Below are 26990 nucleotides of genomic sequence, written 5' to 3' on the forward strand. Positions count from 1 at the left end.
GCCCAGCATTTTTCCTAGGAGGGAGCTGCCCATCATCACATTGCCATTATGGGTATTCCCATTTTCTTTGTTAGCAGCAGACCAGCATGCAAGTAGTGGTGAATGGTGGACTAAGTAGCGGAGTGCTTTCCGGTAGGAAGTTAGATGTAAGCCTGGCTTTGTTTTTTTGTCTGGAGTGGCAGGGTGGTATTCAGGGAGTATTTCCCCAGGAAAAATGTGTAAAATGGTGAATTTTACTGCCGCTTTTCCCGGAATCCTGATTTAAGCACCCACACACAACACCCCTATAAAGAAAGATTCACGTTTGTACTGAAAAAGTCACTTACTTCTAAACTTGCAGCACAGGAGAACTATGATCTAGGAGTAGCATGGTTTATTGTAAATAATGTTAAATCTCACCTCCATGCATACTAGGCACATCTTCCATGGCAGTAGCTTGGGAGATGGAAGACAAGTAGACACGAGTTATTGTGATTTCTGTCTTGTAATGCCCAGCAGTTCATGTGTGCAGTGCTCACGCTAGCCCGCTCTTCATAATGTCTTAAATTGTCTCTCCCACCAGGCCTGGCTGCAGCAGTATGGATACCTTCCTCCAGGAGACCTGCGTACCCATGCACAGCGTTCGCCAAAGTCGGTGACGCAGGCCATTGCGTCCATGCAGCGATTCTACGGCTTGAAGGTTACAGGAACTGTGGACCTTCAAACAACCATGTGAGTGCATAGTGCATTCTCCAGTTGCATCGTTTGTCACCTGCCACCTCTGTTCTCTGCCCATCTCCTCTATCCTTTCTTCTTCCTTTCATATACCCTCTTCTATCCACACTCACGTCGGCTGTACAAAACCTGTGCCCTCCCCCCACATAAGATTGATTACCCAAAAAACACTAATCTCCACCACTTATTAGGTGTCAAATGGGTGCCCGGCATTTTGAATGTTCAGGAACAATTAGTCACCTATTGAAAGATCACGTGGGAAACTTGTAGGTGAAACTACATTTTGGAGGCTGGTGCGAACATCCCACAGCTACATGCTTGGTGAATCACCTGGCTCACAGGTTCCCCATGGACTGGTAAAGGACACTAGAGTAGCCTGAGAGTAGGACATGAGGCAAGAATCCTCCCCTGTGCTGCTTCATGGTGTTCCGAGATACTCTGCTGGCCCTTCGCCTGATGGTGACTGGACGCCTCGGACTATAGGAGATCCGTAAGCAGGCATGCATATTGGGTTAACACACAGGATCACTAATCCTGGGAGTGAATCTTTTACACATGTTATGGGTGGGTCCTGGACCTCCGTCTCGTTCTATCAAGGGAAATAGGGATTGGATCTGGTTGATAAATGCGGCAACCCTTAGGGAAGGATTGCAATGGTCAGCGCCCCCCTTTAGAGGCATGAATTCTGCGCAGTCTACGCTACAAACAAGCCATTTAGGTCTGCTAGCTAGTACAGGACCTCCTAGTGTAGGAAAGTCAGAGAGCAGGAATGTATCTGGCATGACATTAAGAACTTGGGGAATTCAGGTGTCGTCAAGATCCACTACTATCGCCCTGATTTTTGTTTTCTCTATATATACACACAATCCCAGTGAAAATAAATGTAGCCATATAATAGGTAATTTAGAGCAACTAAGCATGTGAACGTTCATTTGCAGGTTTATTACTAGACGCAAATCTCAAATAGGAGATTATTACCAGAGTAAAACAAAATCGACGTAAAAAATTATGATTTAATGCCTCAAAGAGTGCATGTTACTTTTACTTTACATAGGGAAACACCTCTCCTAAAAGCCACAAGGTGTCTTCAGTGTGATTTATACCATGCTGCACAAAATGAACCCATTGCACCCTGGTTTTGGTTTAATACCTTTTGCTTTATGCAGGTTAAATGCTGTGCAGGCTATTGCAATTCCATCAGGCATGCGAGCATTTAAAAAATACGTGCCAAGAAATGTATACTCCATTGCATAGTGAATCACTTTATTAAGAGATCTGACTCGTTTCGGTTCCTGAGAGCTAAAACTTGCAAATGTTGACAAGTTTGAGAAGTTGTATGGGCCATCTCTACCCCTTAAAAGAATCTCGTTTCTTTTCTACATGCAATCACACTGTCGACATCCACATGAGTGTTACTCCCCAGAAAAGTAGAGTGATGCATTTAGACTGGCCCTAAGTATGTTGATTAGGCCTGATCATTCCAGTTCACCTTAGGTTGTGCCATTCTCTGTTTATCCAAGGGGCAGAGAACTACACCCTTTCTTGTGACCCTCATTCCACACAGAGTGACGAAGACTTAACTAGAGGCTTCTGGAGATCTAGAGTGCAAAGACTAGTGTCTCCTTCATATTAGTTACCATTTATGAATGCAGCCAAACACGCATCTTCAATATCTAGAAACAATAGTCACTTTAGTGCTCTTTGTGTACCCTGTGATAGACTGTAAATTGTCTGCCATGATGTGACTGTGTCTTCTCATAAACTCGAGGACTGAAATACAAGAACGTTCACATGATATTTGACTGCAGTGGCACCTGCAAATCTGTTTCTTGAGTTTTGCAGCATGAATCTTTTACAGGATTTACATGCTGTGGATCTATTCTGCGGTCTAGTGGTTGGGTCCAGACTCGTGTTTATTTTTCCTTCTGGGCATCATGAACCACTATTTGGTAGTAAGCCTATCCCCTGTGTGACGTATGACGTCCGCCCTGGACATTCATGTGCCATCTTCAGATTCTTTTTTCCGCCCTTGGGTATAGAAGCACTATGGAAGAGCTCTGCAGAATTCTCTTTTTCCCCAACGGAAACAGCTGAGTTCATAGAGGATATGAAAGGCCGAACAGCAGATGAGGGGAGCGTTCTTCACTCTGATGGGGGACCCAGCTGGTAGATCCAGCCGGTGAACACCACATGTTCAGAGAATGGAGAGGAGAGAGGCAGCGGGGGTACATGGAGAACACCCCTTTTAAATGTTATCCCTACTGCTACCACAAGTTCACTCGGAGAGATCCCAACAAGGTTTGCAACTAGTGCCTCCTTAAAGACCACAGCACTGAAGACTGCGAGGCCTGCGCAGAATTAATTCAGCAGATGTCGAAAGCGAGACTCAAACAGAGTAGGAAACACCACACCATGGGCGACACTCAGATGACACAGGAGTCCCTGAAGGACGTGCACCTCCCTAGCGAGGAAGCTGAGGAGAAAGTCGAGGAAGCCAAACCAGCACATGGAGCAGAGTCTGACACTGAGGAAAGCCTCAATGATGTCAAAAAGCTGGAGGCTGTGAAAAGGGTAGAGAGACGCTGAAAAGAAGCAGCAGCACCCGGTAACGAAGATGCCGAAAGGTGCGGTTTCTTAAATCCTCAAAGGGTGCCTCAACCTAGAAATACTTGACAGCCAAAGATTGCCATTAACAAAAAAAAGCCACATGGGTCGCAACCAAAGGACACTGATGGGGGCAAGCCACCTAACCAACCCTCGAAGCCAGCAGGCACATGAAGGGTTACAGGACAAGAAGCTGAAGACCAAAGAATTGCCCGTCTCGGAAGGTGTCCACGATGGTCCAACCAAGCAACGCACTCTCAAGGTTGAACACAAAAAATACTGTCTTGATGCCAAAATAGTGTGACACCTAAAAAGGAAGAAAATATTTGACTCCTTAAAGAGGTTAAGTATTCTACCAAACCCTCGGAGCAGAAACAATTGGGGGTATTCAACCAAACAGCAAGGCACCCTCGATGCCTGAGCCACATGAAGAGTAGCACTAGGAGGTCACTGGTGACAAAGACTAATCTACTGCACCCAAGGGTTAGGGCCAGTTCGACATGTGACAGGATTGCAACGCTGAATCCCTAATTAGGTTGTCGACAACTACCCCTCGAGGCTTCACCACTGTTGTACAATGGACTCAAGTGGGTGGCGGACACATAGAGGGTCTAATTAGAGAAGGAGGATTTGTGCTTCCTCCGCGAAACACTTTTGCCATCACAGTGGGCAAAGCTATACCTGCCTGTGCTACCCAGCAGCCTGGACCAGGGTAGTGAGGCCTTTCGGGAGCAAGCCATAGCAAGGACTGTAACCCCCCGAGTGGAGAAGAAATATAAACACTCCACACAAGAACCTCCTATACACACAGGAAAGTCTGCCCACAAATTCCATAATTATGACAACAGCCAGGAAAAGAACAATGCACCGTCATCAACTGGGCTACCGCCAGAGAAAGCGACCAGGTGGGCAGGAAGATGGAAAGAGACACGGCTATGCAATTGATATTGACAACTTCAGCTCCCTTCCCAACCGCTACAGCCGCAAGCAGTGGAACAAAGCGAAGCAAGGCAGTCCTCCAAGAAGACAGAAATATCACAAATTCCTGCCTTAAGTCAGCCTTGGACATGGCTGACATGGCAAGTAAGCAGATGTGCACAGACACCTCTCAGGATGCATGCACGGCTAACTAAGGGTTTCTGGGTTCAAGGTTGTGGCATCAGGCATCAATATGCCCATCACAGAAGGAGCACTCTTTGTATCGGCTGTGGATGAGGCACAACAAACAATTAAGAAAGGCAGTAAAACCACAAAGGCCATGAGTGTATTGCAGTTCCTTTTAGAGAAGCAGGCATGCCCACCAGGAGTCCAGCAGGCGGGGAAGATTCCCACCAGCCTCCCATCAGCAAGATTTCAAACAGGAGGCTGCGCACCAGGCCACCCACCAGCAGTGGTAACATCTGGCAAGTTAGCCTATTTGGGGAAAGCCGAGATAGAGAGGCCAGCACATGGGGGCGGGGAGTAATAGGGGGCTTCTTGCAGGACTGGAGGTCAATCACCTCAGACAATTGGATACTAAACCATGGGTACTGCATAGAACTCATCAAGAAATAGCCCCCTATGGCCTCCCGACCCCGAAGGAGAAGACCATAATGGGAGCAAGAACTCCCACAACTGCAACAGAAAGTCAAAGAACTCATCAGAAAATGAGCCAGAATGCTACCTTTCAGCATAAAATCTACACCCAGGGTGTTCACAAAAATGCCTGGCGGCAGTAGCCGCACACAGGACGAGACCAAGCAGACACGTCTACTCGTACATGGATGACTGGCTAGTGAAGGCAAGTTAAAAACAGAAGTGCCAACAGGACATACAAACAGTCATCTCCATGCTACAACCGCTGGGAGTAACCATAAACCACGAGAAATAATCTCCACACCCAGAGCAGGAGAAGAACCTCCGGGGAGCGACACTAAACTCAGACAGTCATTGCCTACCCGGTGCCCAAGAGGGCGAAGGTAATAACAGAGAAAGCTCACCTTTACTCTGACAGCGAGGACAGTTATGTAACTAATGGGTATGATAGCATACGGCATCTCATCCGTTCCACATGCAAGACTACACATGAAACCCATACAGTAATGACTCTTTAAGAAATGGTCACACACCACGGAGTGCTGGGAGGAACTTGTGGTTGTCACTGCAAAGTTCAGAAAGCAGTACATTGGTGGAACACAAGGAATATACTATTAGGAAAACACTTCAAGCTACCAGTCCCCACGGTGACCTTAACAACAGATGCATCACATAAGGTGGGGGTGTGCACATGGACAGCCTAAAGCTTAGGGTATTTTTAAGTCCTGCGGACATAGTGAAACACACAAACTTGCTGGAACTCAAGACAGTCTTTCTAGCATTATAAGCCTTTAGGCAGACGTAAGGGGACAGACCGTGCTGATTCAGGTGGACAACAATGTTCTTTTTTGGTTTTTTTCCTAGAGTTTTATATAGCGCGAACTAGACCCGAAGATATCAGGTATCGGGGCGCTTTACATGAGCACCAGTTTGGTTATACAAGGACACATTCATTTTGGTATGCACTGGGAGATGAAGTAATTTGCCCAGAGTCACAGGATGTTGAGCGTCATTGCTGAGACTCGAAGCCAGTTCCCCAGCTTTGAGGTCAACCATTCTAGCCGTAAGGTATGTTCAATCTCAACAAACCAGGGGGAGCAAAGTCGTTTCAGCTCTCACAATTAGCACAGGAGAAATGGAAATGGCCACTCCAATGGAACACGACTTGGGACCCGACCCTCGAAGAAAGCATCTGTCGAGATTAAGGCTGAAGCCAACCAGCCGAATTTCAATCAATCAATCAGGGAATTGATACTCACCTGTGCGGGTCTCAAGGCGGTGCGGGGGAGGGGGCGTGCAGATCCGTTCAGCCGAAGAGCCAGGTCTTGAGGGTCTTCTGAAGGTGTTCAGGTCGGAGGCGAGTCGGATATTTGCTGGTAGCTCGTTCCAGGTTCTGGCTGCAATGTACGAGAGCGATCTTCCGCCTGCTCAGGCTCTGTGGATACGAGGGGTTTCAGCCAGTGCGAGGTTGGCAGACCGGAGGTTTCTTTTGGGTATGTGGAAGTTTATTCTGTCGTTGAGGTATTTTGGTCCGTTGTTGTGGAGGCGTGGGTGAGGATCTTGAAGGTCATTCTTTTCTCCACGGGGAGCCAGTGGAGTCTCTGCAGGTGTTGGCTGTTGTGTTAGTTACGGGCGATGTCAAGGACGAGTCTGCTGCGGTGTTCTGTATGGTCTGGAGTTTGTGGAGAATGGACTTGTTGATGCCGGCGTAGAGTGCGTTTCCATAGTCCAGTCTGCTGGTGATGAGCAAGTGGGTGACTATCTTCCTAGACTCCGGGGGGATCCATTTGAAGGTCTTTCCGAGGATGCGGAGGGTGTTGAAGCAGCTGGAGGTAACGGCATTGACTTGTCTGTTCATGGTGAACGATGGGTCGAGTATGATGCCGAGGTTTTTGGCGTGGTCTGAGGGGGTGATGGGCTCCAGAGGGCGGCAGGCCACCAGGTGTCGACCCATGCTGAGGGGGTGGTTCTGAGGATGAGGACTTCTGTCTTCTCTGCATTGAGTTTTAAGCAGCTGTTGGTCATCGAGACTGCGACATCTTGCATTCCTTTTTGGGAAGTTTAGTTTTGCGATGGTCGGGTCTTTGGTGAGGGAGAGGATGAGCTGGGTGTCCTCAGTGTAGGATACAATGTTGAGGCCGTGTTGTCGGACAATGGCTGCGAGGGGGGCCATGTAGATGTTGAAGAGGGTCGGGCTCAGCGATGACCCCTGGGGGACTCCGCAGGTGATCTCCGAGGGTGCGGAGAGGAAGGGTGGTAGTGTGATCCTTTGGCTTCTTCCGGTGAGGAACGATCTGATCCAGTCCTGGGCGGTCCCTTGTATGCCGGCTTCGTGTTATCTGGCGACTAGTGTGCAGAGAGAAATGGTGTTGAAAGCTGCGGACAGGTCGAAGAAGGATGAGGGCTGCTGAGTGGCCTGGGTCCAGGAGGGTGCGGATGTCGTCTGTGGTGGTGAGAAGGGTGGTTTTGGTGCTGAGGTTGCTCCTGAATCCGGATTGGGATGGGTCCAAGACAGCGTTTTCTTTGATGAACTGTGTCAGTTCCCTGTTGACAGCTTTCTCTGCTACTTTGGCTGCGAAGGGGAGGAGCGAGATGGGCCGGTAGTTCTTTAGGTGGGTGGGGTCATCCGTGGGCTTCTTGAGCAGGGCCTGATTTCTGCGCGCTTTCAGCTGCCTGTTGTGAAGATGGTGTTGATGGTCCATTGTATTCCAGGCGCAATGGTGTCGGCTGCTCTGCGGTAGATGTGTGGGGGTCAGGGGTCAGTGGGGCTCCCAAGTGGATGCTTTTCTTGGTCGTGGTGGTCTTAGGGGGGCAGGGGGCTGGCATTGGCGTGTTGCATGTGGTCGGCGAAGTTGTCGTGGAGTTTTCAGATCTTGAGGTGGAAGTAGCTCCCAAGCTTGTCGCAGAGGTCTTGGGATCGGGTGGTGTCTGTGGCTTCACTGCGTGGGTTGGTGTTGCCACCTCCAGCAATACCTGCACTGGTGGAAGACTAGAAGAAAGCCTTTGTATTTGCAAATGGCGAGTACCATGAGGGCATCTTTGAAGATGTACCACTGGCAGGACATTGACACCAAGTCAGCAGAGGATAGTGTGGACACGTACTCCTCGAGGCCTTTGACTCAGGACATCTCGGTGTACACCGTGGTGATGAGAGGCAGAGCAGACATCTACTGGAATCAACTTTGAAAAGGACAAGGAATTTTATATTTGTGGCATGTGTAGCTGTAGATAAACATGCCCTGCATACTCCTACCATCTAGTGTTTGGTTCGATGGAACAGCAGCAACCTGTTACGGGGACAGCCCTTTCACATATGACGATCACCATGGATGTTTCCCTTACCGGGTAGGCAGGTGCACCTGCAGAAAATGACAATTTAGGGCATGTCGGTGCCCCCTCAACTGAGCTTCCACATCAATTACTTGGAACTGTTGGCTACCTGGCTAGCACACAAGGCCTTTTTTCATCCGTTCCAAAACAAGGTGGTCCTCATCAAGCCAGACAACATAACAGCCATGTTTTATCTTCTGAAATAGGGAGGCACGTACTCTCTGTAGCTTTCAGCATTGGCACATAACATTTGGCATTGGGCACTTTACCACAAGATATGTTTGTTAGTGTAGTACCTCATGGGAGTGGACAACAACTTCTCAGACCTGTTAAGTAGAATGCGGCAACAAGTAAATTAATAGAAACTCCACCCTCCTGTCCTACTCTCATACTTCCATCGTTGGCGGCTTCCCGATGTAGAACTCTTCACAACAGCCACTTGTCAGGGATATTTGCTATGCTTTCCACCTCTCCCACTCCTGCAATACGTGGTTCAGAAGCTTTGGCAGACGTCCGTCACTCTCATTGTGATGTCGCCCACGTGGGCCCAACAGCCCCGATTCACAATCCTTCTAGAGTTGTCAGTGGTTTCCCATGAGAAACAGCCCAACCGGCCTAAACTACTCACTCTGAATCAAGGCACCATCAGGCATCCAAACCCCTGACAGCTCATTCTTGCAATTTGGCTCCTTGGGTCCTAAAGTTTAGTTACTTTTAATGTGTCTGCAGAATATATGTCCATCCTTAAAGTGACCGGTAGAAGCACCATGTGGGCCAGCTATTGCTATGCGGCTAAGTGGAAAATGTTTGTCCACCATTGCCTTCCCGAACACAACAATCCACTCAAACCAGCGGTCCAATGCATTGTCTGTTTTCTTCTTCATATTCAGGCACTGGGCCTCGTGTACACTTCCATATGTCTTCATCTGGCTGCAGTCTTAGCTTACGTACAAAATAAAGAATTCTTCCTTGTTCACAGTCCCCGTCATCAAAGCTTTCAAGAAAGAGCTCAAAAGAGTTATCCCGCCCAGTGTAGCTCGGGCCCCCAATATAGTACTTACTCAACTGTTGGACCCTGTTTTTGAACCCCTCCAGTTTCTGTCTTGGAAAGTTGCCTTCCTTGACGCCATGAATTCTTTACGGCATGTGATCGAGCACCAATCTCTTACAGTGGAGGAAGTTTACTTACAAATTCATAACCATATAGTTGTCCTTAGATTCAACTCAAAGTTTCTGCCAAAGGTGGTATCCACCTTCCATCTTAATCAAACCATTGAGCTACCAGTCTCCTTCCCACAGCCAGGCTCTGTCGCAGAGGGCTCTCCACACTCTTGATGTCTATAGTGGCCTCATGTACTGCATTTACAGAACTAAGCCCTTTTGTAAATGTCAGCAAGTCTTGGTGCTCTCACCAAACCACACAAAGGCTGTGCCCTATCCAAAGGGAGGATAGCCAGATGGATCGTCAAAGTTTGTTCAAACTTGCTACGCTAAGGCCAAAAGGCAAATTCCAGCCTCGACCAGACCACACTCCACTCGTCTCTTTGGTCTTCCTCAGCAACATTCCCAGTGCTGACATATGTAAAACAGCTACTTGGTCAACTCCACACACGTTCACCAGGCATTACCATGTGGACGTCTTAGCGCACCAACAAGCAAAGATTGGGCAAAGTGTACAACAAACTCTTTTTCAGTCCTCTGCAACATCCTCCGGCTAGCCACCCCTTAGGGGACTATTACTTTACATTTTGTGCAGAGCATATGTGTTCGAGGCATGTGGGCTGCTAAATTCATATCTTAGCATTAGATCGCCGCCTAGTGTTGGGTCCGGATGATCGCACATTGTTGTCCTGGAAGAGTCTTCGAAGTATCCTGAGATAGGTGGCTCCTCCCCTGGACTACAGTGCGCATGGGCATCGGCTCCATCCCCAGATTGTTTTTTCCCGCCATTGGGTTCGGATGCGGTCTCGACGTCTCTCTGTCGGAACCGAGAAAAACTAACTTTAAACGGCCAAAAGGCCTTGTATTCTTTGCGTCGGTATTGTTTGCGTGCGGTCTCGAGTTCTTCCGTCTCTTGGAGTCTGAATCAGCGGAGTGCTTACACTCTTCGGACATCGGGGCCTTCTCATCGCGACACGACTGCAACTTTACAGCATGGAGCGGAGTCCGTTTCAGCTCTGTCCGCTCTGTGGGTCCAAATACCCACATATAGACCTGCACCCAGTCTGTAACAAATGCCTTTCGCCAGACCATGACGACGGCAACTGCAGGGCCTGTGCAAAGTTCAGGTCCAAGAAAACACTCAAGATTCGGCGCGCGGTGCGCCTTGAAGCCAGACAAGCGGCCCCAGATCCAGAAAACATCTTCGGCGACCAAGAAGACGAGGACCAGAGCCATCATCTTCAAATCTCCCCGCCCGAGACGGAGGTCGAGGCAGATCCGGAACACGACGACGGAGTCGGGGGTCAAGGCCTTGAATACGTCGAAGAGGTAGGGGACGTCGAAGAGGTTTATGGGGCCGCGGAAGATAGCTCAGGGGACGAGCTATGCCCCGAAGGTTACGAAGATCGAGATCGGGTCACGGGATCGCCTGTCGGCCTTACCCTAGACCCCGTACCGCAAGCCACGGCCCCGCCTTCCGGCCCGGCCACGGACAAACTTGCTGGGCAGGCCTTATCGAAACCGAAACCGAAACCTACGGTATCGACTACACCTAAAATGGCCGACCCAAAATCGAAACCGAAACTTATGGATTCGAGCACACCTAAAATGGCGGCCGTACCAACGAAAACGACCAAACCCGCTGCTTCATCGACTCCGTCGACCTCCGGGCCACAAAAGTCGAAGAAGTCTGTCGATTCCACAGTGTCGAAATCGACGACAGAGGAGGGATTCTCTAAGAAGGGTGGTCGGCACGGGTCGACCGCTGCGGCGCCGTCAAAGCCCGCAACAGCCAGCGAAACGGCTCCGGTTCCGACTGGGACTCCGTTAGTCGGACGCGTGGTGGAGACGGAGCCGAAAAAGTCACGCGGATCGAAGGCTGGTACATCTGCCCATCGGTCCAAGGACTCTGGGTCGGCGGCTGCGGCTTCATCGTCAAAGACTCAGAAGGGGCAACAGGACGTCGGATCCGAGGGCAAGGTCAAGTCCTCCTCGTCGACGCCAAAGGCCACTGTAAGTGACGCGTCCCTCGTCGCCGCTTCACTACAAAGAATCAGGGAGAAGGCCTCTGCAACGTCGGCTCCGATGCCATCGCCACAGAAGCCGATGGACACTCCGGTGAAGCCTGCGAATAAACTTCTCTTCCTTCTGCCGCCAAAGGAGGCGCCGAAGGCCTTTTCAACAAAATCGGCGCCAAAGAAGTCGGATTCTTCGACGGCAGGGGCGTTTTCAAGTCGGGTACTGGACTCAGATGAGGATTCTGAGCGTTTTATCGACGCAGACACAGGCAAATTGACCCTTTACAAGAGGAGAATCACTTCACAGCCAGTGGACTCCTATGTCATCCCCCTGAAAAAGAAAAGGCTTCCTCAGGACGCTTCAGGCCTCATGGAACCTATCCAGCCTCCTCCAAGAAGGAGCCCAACTCCTTCCCCAGAACACTCTGAGGGTGAGGGATATGATGAAGATGACCAATACACTTTCCCCATCAATGAACCAGATGCACAGCCGGATTCATATGATGACATTGGTGACCAAAGCACCCAGGATGTGGGGCAAGACCCACAGCCTGACCCACAGCCTTTCAGTGTTCGTGCCTCCCCAACAGAAGATTCTGCAGGTTTTCATGCACTCATTGAGAGGGCAGCTGCTAATCATGATGTGGACATGCATGCTGACCCAGTAGAAGAAGACTTTTTATTTGACACTTTTTCAGTCTCTGAAAGGACAGTAAAGACACTGCCTATGCTCAAAGGGGTCCTCAAACATGCTGCGGACGTCTTTAAAGAACCTACCAGGGCGAGAGTGGTCAATCCACGTATCGAAAAAAAGTACAGACCAGCACCTGCAGACCCTGCATACATTCGGGGACAGTTGCCGCTTGACTCCCTGGTGGTCGCAAATGCCCGCAAAAGGGCCAACTCCCAAACAACGGGTGAAGCTCCTCCCCCGGATAAGGAGTCCAAAGTGCTAGAGGCAGGAGGCAAAAGAGTAGCTGCACAGGCTGCCAATTTTTGGCGTATTGCAAATACACAGGCACTCTTGGCACGTTACGATAGGGCGCATTACGACACCCTAGAGCAAGTTTTACAACACCTGCCTCCGCAGTTTCAAGAGGCTACCAAACTGCTTATAGAGGAGGGAAAACTGATCTCCAACGCAGCCATAAAGTGTGCACTTGATGCCGCGGACACGGCCGCTAGGGCCATTAACACTAGCGTCATGCTGAGACGACAGGCGTGGCTCCGCATATCGGGGTTTAAACCTGACATTCAAACAACCATACTTAATCAGCCAGTCAATCCTGATAGACTGTTTGGTCCAGATGTTGACACCACCCTAGAAAAAATAAAGAAAGACACCGAAACTGCTAAGTCTATGGGGGCCCTACAATCACAACAGTTTCGTGGCAACAATTTTCGTCACTCAGGTGCGCGTGGAGTCACCAGAGGACAGATGGGTCAACAATCACAATTCTCTAGAGGTGGAGCGCAATCCTCGTACCCCAAACAGAACAAGGGGGGTTACCGAGGAAACAGCACCAGAGGACGTGGCAGAGGAAACAACAACTCCCGCTCCTCTACCCCAAGCAAACAGTGACTCTCTGTCACTGCCCCCCGACCACTTAACACCTGTCGGGGGGAGGCTACAGCAGTTCCTGCCCGTCTGGAGAAACATCACCACAGACAGGTGGGTGCGACAACTCGTCCAGTACGGTTATTGTCTAGAGTTAAAGTCCACTCCACCCAACATTCCACCAAGGCAACGGCCTATGTCCGCAGAGCATTTGCACTTATTGCAGCAGGAAGTAGTGGTGATGCTGCAAAAAGGCGCTATCGAGCTCGTGCCGGTGGAGGAGGAGGGCACAGGGGTATATTCCCTGTACTTCCTTATTCCAAAGAAGGACGGATCTCTCAGACCCATTCTGGATCTTCGTCCCCTCAACCGGTATATACTGTCAGAACATTTCCATATGCTTACACTACAACAGATTCTTCCCTTGTTAAACCAAGGGGACTTCTTAGCAACCTTAGACCTCAAGGATGCTTATTTCCACATTCCACTACACCCGTCCCACAGGAAATACCTCAGATTCACTATCCAAGGCAAACATTATCAGTTCAAGGTCCTACCCTTCGGAGTGACCACAGCCCCAAGAGTATTTACCAAGTGTCTGGCGACAGTGGCGGCGCACCTCAGGAGGCAGAACATCCATGTCTACCCCTACCTAGACGACTGGCTCGTTCAAGCCAAGTCGGAACAACAGTGCGCCGCGGACATGTCGACTACCATTCACCTCCTTCACGATCTGGGCTTCTCGTTGAACTACCCAAAGTCGCATCTTCAGCCGGCACATGTCCGGCAGTTTCTGGGCGCGACGATCAATACCCTGACGGCCATGGCTCACCCAAACCAAGTCAGGATAGACAGCATGCAGTCTCTAATCCAAAAGTTCAAACCACAACACTCACTTCCAGCAAGAGTGTTCATGCAGTTGATAGGCATGATGGCCTCCTGCATCTTCATAGTCCCTCACGCACGGTTACATATGCGCCCGCTCCAGGAGTGCTTAGCAAATCAGTGGACACAGGCTCAAGGACAATTAACAGACCTAGTGTTGGTTACCAGTCGGGCATACGACTCTCTGCATTGGTGGACTCCACACAACCTTTGCAAGGGCCGACTGTTCCAGGAGCCAGTGCCACGGAATATCCTGACGACGGACGCATCTCTCCAGAGATGGGGAGCTCATTTGCTCACTTACACCGTGCAGGGACTATGGACGACGCAGCAACAGAAGATGCACATCAACTATCTGGAACTGATGGCAATCTTCATGGCGCTCAAGTCCTTCATTGTACATCTGTGCAACAAGGTAGTGTTAGTCCGGACGGACAACATGACTGCGATGTACTACATTCAAAAACAGGGGGGCACCCACTCGCCACAGCTGTCTCATCTGGCTCAGGGCATGTGGCGGTGGGCCATTCAGAGGAACATCTTCCTCATGGCAGAACACCTCCCGGGCAAGGACAATCAGATGGCGGATCTGCTCAGCAGATACAGCCATCAAATGCACGAGTGGGAGTTACATCTGTCAGTACTCCTCCCGTACTTCCAGCGGTGGGGTCATCCGGAGATAGACCTGTTTGCAACAAAAGAAAACGCAAAATGCCAACACTTTGCCGCCAGGTTCCCTCACCCACAGTCGCAGGGGAATGCGATATGGATGAACTGGTCAGGCAAATTTGCGTACGCTTTTCCGCCAGCCCCTCTGATACCGCTGGTGGCAAGAAAGCTAAGGCAGCACGCGATGACTCTCATCCTGGTTGCTCCAACGTGGGCGCGCCAAGCATGGTACACCACGTTCCTCGAACTCTCAGTGGTGCCGCATCAAAGACTGCGCCTCACGCCCAGACTCTTGACGCAGAACCATGGAGAAATTCAGCATCCAGATCCGCAACAGCTCAACCTGGCGATCTGGCTCCTGAAGTCCTAGAGTTTGGATACCTTAACCTACCTCCAGAATGCATGAACATCATCAAGGAGGCAAGGAAGCCAACTACCAGAGCATGCTATGCTGCAAAATGGAAGCGTTTTGTCATTTACTGTACAGGCAATGACATCAACCCGCTAGATGCATCTATCCCTAACATCATTTGCTATCTGCTACATCTTTACAAGTGCAATCTAGCGTTCACTTCTATTCGGATACATCTATCCGCCATCGCAGCTTATCTTCAAAATAGGCAGCATCTCTCTGTTTTCAGGGTGCCTGCTATTAAAGCTTTCCTTGAAGGCCTGAAACGAGTCATTCCCCCAAGAACACCACCAGCTCCGGTGTGGAACCTCAATGTGGTCCTCACCAGACTGATGGGACCACCATTTGAGCCACTGCACTCGTGTGAACTCCAGTTCCTAACGTGGAAAGTGGCTTTTCTTATTGCTATTACGTCACTGAGGCGTGTTAGTGAGCTACAAGCGCTCACAATCCAAGAGCCATTCATTCAGATTCATCCAAATAGGGTAGTGCTACGTACTAACCCCAAATTCCTTCCAAAGGTGGTGTCACGGTTTCATCTCAACCAGACTATTGACTTGCCGGCATTCTTCCAAAACCCACAAACGGTAGCGGAAAGAATGCTCCATACGTTAGACGTACGGAGGGCGTTAATGTACTACATAGACAGGACACAACACTTTAGGAAGACAAAACAACTTTTTGTTGCCTTCTCACCACAACACAAAGGCAACCCTATTTCCAAAGCAGGAATAGCCAGGTGGATTGTTAAGTGCATCCAAATCTGTTATCACAAGGCCAAGCGCACGTTAACGATACCCCCAAGGGCGCACTCCACACGCAAATTGGGGGCATCCATGGCTTTCCTAGGGAACATTCCTTTAGAGGACATTTGCAGAGCAGCCACGTGGGTTACACCACATACCTTTACAAAACACTACTGTCATGATGTGCATTCCAAGCAGCAAGCTGCTGTGGGACAGGCTGTTCTCAAGACACTTTTTCAGGTTTCTGCAGCTGGCACGGGCAACCGCCGCTAATGGAGGGACTGCTATGTATTCTATGCTAAGATATGAATTTAGCAGCCCACATGCCTCGAACTGAATATGCTACTTACCAGTATGCATCTGTTCTTGGCATGTAGGGCTGCTAACATTCATATCGCCCACCCTCCTCCCCGGTGCCTGTCGCAGCTGCAGATCTACTATTGTATTCAATCATTAGCATGGACATCCTTTACACTTTTCACTCCATCTTCTGCCACAATGGCGAAAAACAATCTGGGGATGGAGCCGATGCCCATGCGCACTGTAGTCCAGGGGAGGAGCCACCTATCTCAGGATACTTCGAAGACTCTTCCAGGACAACAATGTGCGATCATCCGGACCCAACACTAGGCGGCGATCTAATGCTAAGATATGAATGTTAGCAGCCCTACATGCCAAGAACAGATGCATACTGGTAAGTAGCATATTCAATCTACAGCTACACATGTCACAAACTGTAAGCATCTGTTCATGGCATGTAGTGCTGTAGATTCACATGCGCCCATCAACCTACCGGAAGCTTCTGGATGTTGCGCATGTTCTTTTCTCTTTCTCCTTTTGCTTGGTCATCTATTTTTCCCTTCCTATGCTGCAAGTTTATCCTGAGCCGATTTGCTTGAAGCAATCGAAAAATGGAGCCAATGCCCATGTGCATTGCCAGTTAAAGAAGGAGTCATTATATGTCATAACTGAAAGACTTTTTTGAAGAAAAACAAATTGCATATGTCCGAGTCCAACACTGGGTGGCAGAAGTATGCAAAGCACATACATTTACAGCACTATGAGCCACAAATAGATGCTTACATGGTGTGTGACATACTCCTTCCTATTCAAGACCCTGCTAATTTTTCAAGGAGAGTCACTCTTCAGAACAGCAGTGGATGAATCCATCTGGAGAATGAAAAATGATGGCAACATAGCGAGATCGATGGGCACCCTACAGTCCAAAGGACAAATCGGGGCAGGAGAAAGCCTTCCCGAGGAGGTTCACACCCACCTATGTTCCATTCCTCCTTTGCTGCACAGGAACCAAGCCACAGCACTACAACACCGTGGCAAAACACAGGTCATTAAGGCAGCCTTTTTGTGGTAGTGCATGCAGAAGAGAAAACAGCGAGAGGAGCTGCACACCCCACCAAGCGACTCCACAGTACACCACTCCAGCCACTCAACAATGTCTGGATCAGAATCAGAAGATTCTTAGAGAATTACATAACTTCACCTCTGACAAACGGATGATCAGCATCATCTGACATCGTTATTGTGTAGATATTTTAAAAACACAACCCAACATAAAGCCAAGGATGAGACGCCAAAACAATGACACTTTACAGCTAAAGAAAGAAATGGCTGGTCTGCTACAAAGAAGGCTACAGGAAGAGTACCAATCTCCTAAAGAAGGCAAAGGATTTACTCTGCATGCTTCCTAGTACCCAATGCTGATTTGTCATTGACTCATCCTGGATTACAGGTACCTCCACTGGGACATCAAAAAACAGAAGTTTCAAATGACTATACTGCAGGAGGTCATGCTCCTCCTCGAAAAAGGGAACTAACTACAGGACAATAGAGAACCTCAAGGATGCATCCTTGCACGTCCCACTGAACAAGACATACGTTTCTAAGATTCTTGTAGACCCAATACTGCCCTTTGGGATCAAATCAGCACTGCTGGCCTAAACAAAGTGGCTCACCTGCAAAGAAGGGGGATCCATGTCTACCCCTACCTGGAATACTGGCTCATAATGTTAGTTATACCAGAAGTGCAAAGATGACAGTGATACAAACAGTGCACTAACTTATTATTTCTTTAAACTTAGAAAAGTAGTCTACAGAACCAGAAAGATAAAAAAATCTTCTTAGGAGCCTCTCGGACTCACAAATGTAAATGTGGGTGTACTTGTAAAGCGCACTACGACTCCAAGGAGTATCTAGGCGCTGAAGACCGATGGGGAACCCGTCCTGGTTTTCCCTGTGAGATGGTCCCTTTCTGGGTGTCTCCAAGGTGAAACCAGGCATCCCCGGTGTCTGTGGGGGGCCGTTGTAGAGATGAGGCAAGCTTAATGCCCAGAGTTGCCGAGTGTGTTCCCTGGTTAGAGTAGGCACCGAGGCGAGAATTATCGAGTCCGTTTTTGACCCTGGTCCACCACCCTGCCGCGTCGGGAATTGAACCCTGGTCCCAGGCCGTTCTCTGCTTATGGGTCTGCCACCTCTAACCAGTGAGCCACACCACTCCACAAAAGGGGAAAGCCTTTCCAATACAGAAGAGTACAGGCAATGCCAGACAAATGTAGCCTCTACCAGAAAAGGCAAGCTCTGCCAGTGAGGAAACTCATGGGTATATCATTCTTCACACATACAGTTGATCCCGAATGCCAGACTCCACATGAGACCACTCCAAGAGTGGTTGCAGAGCTACTGGTCACGGGCTAACACGAGTTATGAAGTTATAGTGGTTATAACAGGAACACTACACAGGGAAATGCAGTGGTGCAACACCAAGAACATCACTGTGGTCTGGACTTTCAGGCAACCAACTCCCTTGGTAAGCATTACAATGGATACACTCCACGTGGGGTGAAGAGCGCTTATGAACAAACTGATCACTGGCCTGTAGAGCCAGGAAGATTCAGTCACGCACATAAATATCCTGGAACTCGAGACCGTGTCTCAGTCCTCAAAACCATCCAATCTCAGTCAGGGGGAAGTTGGTGCAGATACAACCAGATTCTACACAATAAACGGAGTTTGGGGAGAGGTTGGGAGGCATCACCAGATCACACAAACCAGCCATTCTAGCACAGGAGATGTAGTCATGGGCATTCCAGAGAAACATAACGCTAATGGCAAGCCACCTGCTGGGAGGTGAGAACACAGTACCAGAAAACAAGTCCTATAAATAGGAACTTAACCAGCAAGTGCCACAGTGTATCTTCAACAAGTGGGGAACCCCACAGGTGGACTTGTACACAACACAAGAGAATGTTAAATCCCAAAACTTGGTGTCCAGATACTCAAGCCGACAATCGCTGGTGAATGCCCTATTGATACGATGGTCAAGTATATTTGTGCACGCTTTTCCAGCAATTCCCCTGATTTCCCTCGCATAAGAGAGGTTCACACAGACAAGCATGACCCTCGTACTCCTAGCACCTCACTGGGCCAGACAAGCAAGGTTCTCCGACCTAGTGGGACTGACGCAGTGAAATGGGATGTTACTACCAACATGGCAGAATATTCTAGCTTTGCACTGGAGAAAAGTGTTCCAACACCAAGCAAAAGCACTCCGCTTGGCAGCACAGCTCTTGAGGAAATAGAATTTGGATGCCTCCAGCAGTCAAAAAGAACCTTGGCGGTACTCGGGAAAGCAAAAAGACCAGCACTTGGAAGTGTTACTTCAAAAACTAGAAAAGGTTTTGATAATGGGGCGCCAAAGACAAGGGCCCACAGACCACATTAGAGGATGTCCCAGTCCTAAAACACCTCACACACTTATTGGATGAAGGACTGTCTTACGCAATACTAAAGATATACCTGGCAGCAATTGTGGCATACACAAGAGGCGTGATACGAAGAAGATATTTTTAGACACCAGTGATCAGAAGGCTTCTGGGGGAGCAAAAAGAATAGCACCGTGCATAGTAGCGCCAACCCCCATATATAACTTCAAGCTGGTATTTGTGCAACTGATGAAACCACCGTTTGAACGTAATATACAGCGTAAGTGTACAATTATTAATTTCAAAGACTGCCTTACTGACGGCCATAACATCCCTACACCAAGGGAGTGAACTGCAAGAATTAACGGAGCAGGATCTATACATTCAAATTCACAAGGACAGGGTAATCTTGAGCACTAACCCTAAATTCCTGCCCAAAGTTGTTCACACTTCTCTGACAGCCAAACGGTCCATCTATCCGAGTTCTTCCATGACCCAAACTTATGAACAGAACACACCCTATGCATGATAGACATCAGGATGACGGTGATGTACTGCATGCCAAAAACATAAACAGGAAGAGCAATCTGTTTTTTCTCTCTTACCCATCAGTAACCAATAGGTTACCAAGTATAAAGGAATCTATAGCAAGAGGGACAGTCCAGACAATATACAGGTTTTGCACAGCAGCAGCGCAGAAACGGCACTAGAGGAAAGGCCAAGGATGCACTCCACAAGGAAAAAGGGGCAATGCTGGCCTTTTTGACAAAAAAATGCCTTAATCAAACCAAAACTACTGCATCGATTTCCAAGCAAGCTAAAAAGCTCAGGTGGGACAGAACGTACTTACACACTGGTTTGCAAACTCACACTCGACCCAACTTCCCACATGACAGGAAAACACTGGTACATAATCTATGCACAGTATGTGAATTCTCAAAGAGTCACACTGCAAAACGAAATGGTTACTTGCCTGTTGGAGTAGTTTTGCAGCTTTGATACTTTCTGCATTCATATGTAATACCCATCCTTCCCTCTTTCTCGCCTCCATCACACTGCAAAATAGTATTAGAGAAGGGAAGAACAGGACAGCTAATACAACACAAGGGAACAAACACAAAGTATGCTGGATAAAAAGAAACTGAAGCTGGCGACCATGCAGTGCAGCTTTCTGAACATACGTCTAACATCCTGGATGAGGGATATATCACCAGATTGTCGACCCTAAGTTGTCGATGACAATGCCCACTTCTTTAAAAAGGAAGAGAAAATACAGACCATTCCGCAACTCGGGACCCAAACACTAAATACCAGAATTATGGACAGCATGCGAGTCCAGAAAGTCTTCAAGCTCCAAAACGATTCCTTCAGATATGTAACCATTTCGTTCTTAGGTTACCCAGAAACAGGTTCCTGTTTGTGATATCTGTGGGGCAGCTCTTGGTATCCCCTACATGTGTGTGCTGTGAACACTGTCTTTATTTTGGTTTGAGAAGCTGATGTTCAGTTCTGTCTTGCAATCCTTCATGATCTGTACTTCTGCTGTTTGGACTGTCCTATGCCCTCCTCCTGCTCCTAATATATTCTGACAATTGATCTCGGCGTTGGAAACAATGTCAAAGCTAAAAGTAGGGAAATGTTATCCCCCTTGAGTATTTATTTATTTATTTAGAAAGTTTTATATAGCGCGAACCAGACCCTTGTGTGTATCAGAGCGCTTTACAAGTGTCTTAGTTACATAACACAAGGTAAATAACATAACGTTCAATGCAAGTCGATGATAGTATACACATCCTCTCGTAGATACATAGGTATATGGTACATAACAAAACGTTCACTGTATATCAAGCATGATATAGATACAATATCTAGGATACCTGGCTAGACAGTAGACATTATAAAGTTCCATGTCAAAGATATGTTGGGTCGCGTAATTACGTGCTGTCACTTTAACCCCTCCCCTGCTGATGACGGAACCGCTCTGTCATCAGCCGCGGTCGTGCTGTGCTGATTATGGAGCGGTTCCGTCATGACCCGCTCGGCACGCCTGCGCGGGGCGGATCCCGCGCCTGCGCTGATCGTTCTATTGAGCGGGGCGGGCCATGACGGAACCGCTCCGTCATAAGCACAGCGCAACCGACGCTGGTGACGGAGCGGTTCCGTCACCAGCATGCGCCCGCCGCTCTTCCGCCCCGTCCCCTTAGCACTGCGGCGGAATAGCCGCCGCAGTGAAGGGGTTAAACTCTCCTATGAGGCCAGCACCCACCCACGTCCTCCAGTCCTGCTGGAGCCAACTTGTTCTTTCCTTTGCCTTAATATTAGCATGAGAGGTTAGGACCACAGGGGGAAATAAGGTGAGATGTGACCAAAGGTGCATTGGAAGACACTCTGTGCATCCCCGCCTGGGCTGAGGTTTGACCTGCTGTTTATGCTACAATGCTCCTTTTGTGTTCTCTTGGTAGTGGTTTACTTTTCCTTTAGCTCTATGCCTCTTCAATCAACCTCTTCCTTATACACATCTTACGATCTTGTTAATTCAGTATTCCCTCTATAACATTCAATATTTGCCTAACTGTAACTGATCAATTCTCCCGATTCCCACCGCCTTAATTATGTTAACCCAGCGGTGTCTTATTTGATTTCTACCTTATCGTCCAGGCACCTCCTTCTCACACATTCGCTGTTATGCTTGATGAACTCTTCGGGATTTAATCCCTGCCTTTCTTGTTCCTTCCCTTTGTTTCCACCATCACTTGATATCTTAGCGGTCCCGTCACCTTATTCCTCTCAGATGCTCTCATGTTGCCACACTCCTCTCACTCCACTACATGGCTCTTCAGTTACCTTGGCAGTAATGCCACCTCCTTCCATCGCTGCCCTTCTCGCCCCGCTATATCCCATTCTGCAACCCACCTTTCATGCCACCTTAGCAGTGCTTCTCTCTTATTCCAGCTACAGCTCTCGTTTATCCTCCCCCCCTACTTATTACATCTTTCTATTTTATAGCATCCTCTTTGTCACCCAGAAAACCCTCTGTAAAGTACGTCGGACACGAATGCAGGTGAACCCACAACACTACACCCTCCCATGTCTTTGTAGTCCGCATTGTCCTTAATCTCTGTCTTACTGTGACACTCATTGACTTTGTATTGATATCTAACCCCCTGCAGGGCAATGAAGAAACCTCGTTGTGGCGTCCCCGATAAGTTTGGTTCAGAGATCAAAGCCAATGTCCGGAGGAAACGCTATGCCATTCAGGGGCTGAAGTGGCCTCAGACGGATCTCACATTCTGGTGAGTGGCACCATTAGTTGGAAAATTATTATTGTACTGTGGCACAGAGTATAAGCGGGTGCGTTGTCATCTGGGGGAAGTTTGCATTTCTGCTACTGATGTATTACTTTTGCAGAAAGCTTGCACTGCTTCTGCCATTTTGAATCTGGTTTGCTTCCACGAGAGGCGTATTATACTCTTGATGTTGGGGCTATGCCTGTACCCTGTGTATGTGTGTTACATTGTTGGTGCCTGTCCAGCACTTGCAGTTGTTATTTTATTTTTAGGGAACCTCAAACTGCAGCTGGTTATTGCTATACTTGTATTGTGCGTGAGGAATTCTTGTACTGAGGGTGTTTAAGTTCTTGCTTTGACCTTTTTTTCTCCACCTTTGCAGCATCCAGAACTACAGTCCTAAGATTGGAGAATATGAAACCTATGAGGCAATCCGTCGAGCTTTTCGTGTGTGGCAGGGGGTCACACCTCTTCGATTCCGGGAGATTGAATACCACCTCATCCGAGACGGACATGAGAAACATGCCGACATCATGCTCTTCTTCGCTGAAGGGTTCCATGGTGACAGCACCCCTTTTGATGGCGAGGGTGGCTTCCTGGCCCATGCCTACTTCCCTGGCCCCAACATAGGAGGGGACACACATTTTGATGCTGCTGAACCTTGGACAGCAAGGAATGATGACCTCTCTGGTAGGTTGAGTGGCAGTAGACTAGAAAACTCCTTTCATTTCCTGGTATTAAGCACATCACTACCTTCCTCTTGCTTCCAGTTGATGACATTCTGGCTGCTGGCGTGCCAGTTTAGAAATCCTGTTGTTGCCACTTTGAATCTGTCCACTGGCTATCACTGCTGCACCCATGCCTGTTGTGTTTCTGTAGGATGTAGTTCTTTGTCCATGGGTGGAGCAACACGGGGAGTTAGCCAATGTGAAAATATCCAACGTTAAGTAGTAAAGTGAGGCCACAGAAAAGACAAGGGAGCCACAGAAAAGACAAGGGAGCTTCTCCCATGTCTTTACTCTCTGCTTTTGATAGGTCAGAGAAAAAAATATGCCCACCAACTCCAATTTTTTTCTTTTTATTGTTCAAAGAAAATACATCAATGTAGTACATCAAGTGTGTGGCTAATGTGTTGCCCAGCAACAACTACTTTTGACTTCTCTCTTTGTTCTGAATTTCTTTGTGCATGTAACTTCTACCAGGTGCTCTGGTACATGGCAGTTCCACAGCTGCAGGTGCCCATCTCTGGATGAGGAGACTTACTTTCGAATAGCTTTCTGGTCTTAGTTGGAGTTCTTACTGTTCTTTGTACTGTAGTGTAAGTAGAGTCTCTTGTTTCTCTTGATTCCCCTAGGTAATGACATATTTTTGGTGGCTGTGCACGAGCTGGGCCATGCTCTGGGTCTTGAACACTCGAATGATCCATCTGCCATCATGGCACCCTTCTATCAGTGGATGGACACTCAAAACTTTGAGCTGCCAGATGATGACCGCCGTGGCATCCAGCAGTTGTACGGAAGCGGTGAGTGTAATAAGTAGGGTAGTGGAAGTGGGTGGAGCTAAACTTGGAGAGAAACAGGAAGTGTCAAAAGACTTGCATGAAACCCTAAACCTTCGAGCTCTTGCTTGTTTTTAAATATGTTTTATTAGCATTTTCTACCGTAAACATAATACAGTCTGCACAATACGTACATTTGGTGGTGTAAGACACATTTGGAATCCGTATTTATACAAAAGCGCATGTCGGACCATAAGTGTGGTCCCACTGATATCCCTCTTATGGTGTGCATTTCCAGCCGTAGTGTCTACAACATTACATAACGGCCAAAATAACTTTAACAGAAACTAAACAATACCCAATAACCTCCCCCATTCCCCCCACCTTCCTTCTGATCCATATTATGTCAGTCATGTTTGCGTCTACCATTAGTCCAATATAAGGTATCCGTTATTCAGGTGTCGGGGTGTGCCTGTCCGAGTTCCCCCCGGAGTTACCCCCCTGAGCCGCCTCCCTGTCTTGAGGGCATTGTATTGGAGAACTCTGACCTCCCTGTAACTCAGTAATCATGGATGCCCAGGCTATTCTGTCTTCCTCTGCTTTTTCATCGTTCCTGACAGAGCGCATCCAGACCAACTCTGCCGTTGCCCACTCATTTATATCTCGTACCCAGTCTGGATGTTATTCGAGCTCTTGCTTGTTATGGTCATTGATAGATGGATTGCTACCTTTATGAATCTGTGCGTGAACTGTTGATTGGATTCCTTGTATATGAGGTGAAGGGACTGGTGAGATTCTATTGTGGATTGCAGGATGGGAAAGCAGTGACTGTTGGTAAGTGGCATATAACTAGTTGGGGGGTTTTGAGTGTTGGAATTGATTGTTTGGTGGATGTATGTGTAGGTTTGGATCGATGGGTGCGTATATGGATGCTTTGTTTTTGGTTGATGGCTGAGCGGATTGATGGTTTTTGGGTGGGTGAACGGGAAGGGTAATTTGAGATCTGCTTTCTTAATGTGGTTGGGTATCTTTTCGCATCTCGATGTAGTTGTGTTGTAGATAATGTGCAGCAAGTGGTTGCATAATTGGATGGTTTAGTGGGCGATTGTGCTAGATTTGGGATGGGTTATGTAGAAGATGTAGACTGGCCCTAACTTAGAAATTAAATCTAGACAGCTCTCTGATTAAGACAAATCACAGAGAACACTGACTTCATAGTGTGATACTACAAGACTCAAAAGCAATGAAATGAGCAAGCCAACGGCTCTACCTGCTGTCTTTCTAAACATTATACCTTGCGCTTGTCCTAGTATTCGAATCATATATTATAGTTTCCCTTTTTCATCATTTTATTTGTTCTGTGATTAGACTAATTTAATTTGCTATTCCAAGTTTTGAACACCGGATATTACACAACAAAAAGGAACTTCTGCAGTTCCACAAAATTATCTCCAAAAGGATTTCTGAAATACATTTAGTTATAACTAAAAATAATTTCTGGGAAACGTAATAGCAAATAGCACATTTTTCATGTAAATTGGAGTATTTAGATTTGTAAGTCAAAATTAGCAGTCTAGTTACACAATAATGTAGTTGTTCTGGTCTTTACTGATTGCCAGAGAGATCAACGAGAGTTCATCAAACAAGAAAGGGGAGAGGGGTGTGCGTAGAGACTGTCTGATATTTCTAATGGGGATATTAACTTTGGTACATCTTAAATTTGTTCTTAAAACATGACTGTCTTATTAGGACTGCCACCAAATCTATGGAGAAGGCTAATCTAATGTTGATAATTACATGTTGTTTTCTTAAACCAGCCCTATAAACGCACCTGCGACACTCTGCAACGATGATTTGTGTTTTTAACGATATGCCAATATGAGTGGGCAGACCTTCAAATCCATGGCATTTTGTTTATCTATACATTGTCCCATATGTATTCCCATTTTATGAAACTTCAGGTATTACATAATGTACATGTAGCTCGTAACTACAAACCATTATGTGTTCTTTGATATAGTTTGTTTAGAGGCCCAAGATTATAATTGCTGATTTATGGCTTCTTTGCTTAGAAAGTGCTTTCAGCTCGAATGATTAGTCTGCTATAAAAGACGCACTTATTCACTAATTGCCCTTTTAAGTGTATTTGTTTTACTTTGCGGTCTGTGATTGCTTGTTGTTATTTTATAGCTGTTTTTGTTCGTAAAGTAAAGATGTACTTCTGTAGAGTCTTTCTTAAAAATGCAACAAAAATAATGGCTCTGTCAAAAGGTTCTGTTAGACAATATTTTGCTGTGTATGGCTTTTTAGATCCCCTCTTTAAACACAGTCTTCTTCAGATGCCTTCTGGTAACACTCTTCTCTGAGGATAAATCTTAAATTTGCTAACGCAATTTTTAGGCAAAGGGGCCCTACTCCCTACGTAAATATTATTGCAGTCCAATACTTTGCTTCATTGTGGAATCTTGGGCCTCCTATTCAAAGTCCTTTACAATCGCAAAGCATGTAATTCGTGAAATCACAGATTTGCAACTGCAAAGGGCCTTTCTTTATGTACAAACACCCTGTTACACATTGGGGTAAAAACTTTTGTGATCTTTTTGAATTTCAAATAGGAGGGGTTGTGAAAGAGACTCTTCCTTCCTATTTCTGATTCAGGGAGGCATGTATAAATGGTTTGCGACTCTAAATGCAATTACAAACCACTGATGAGTTATCAACTCCCAAGTTGTGGTGGTAACTGATTTGCAAAAGAGAAGGGGTCTCATACTACACTCTTCCCATTCTGGAATTGTGTTGCCAGACTCTGGGACA

General features: G+C 47.6%; 1 protein-coding gene across 1 annotated transcript in view; it reads left to right on the forward strand.

Annotated features, from left to right (window-relative positions):
- The window catches only part of MMP14 (matrix metallopeptidase 14), an 88145-nt gene that overhangs the window by 42049 nt on the left and 19106 nt on the right, over positions 1–26990 (forward strand). The window contains exons 2-5 of the mRNA XM_078644876.1: positions 563–711; positions 22562–22684; positions 23061–23368; positions 24033–24200. Coding sequence (XP_078501002.1) covers positions 563–711; positions 22562–22684; positions 23061–23368; positions 24033–24200 — 748 coding nt within the window. The remainder of the gene's footprint in view (positions 1–562; positions 712–22561; positions 22685–23060; positions 23369–24032; positions 24201–26990) is intronic.

Source organism: Lissotriton helveticus, chromosome 5_1 (genome assembly GCF_964261635.1).
Source record: "Lissotriton helveticus chromosome 5_1, aLisHel1.1, whole genome shotgun sequence".
Lineage (NCBI taxonomy): Eukaryota > Metazoa > Chordata > Amphibia > Caudata > Salamandridae > Lissotriton > Lissotriton helveticus.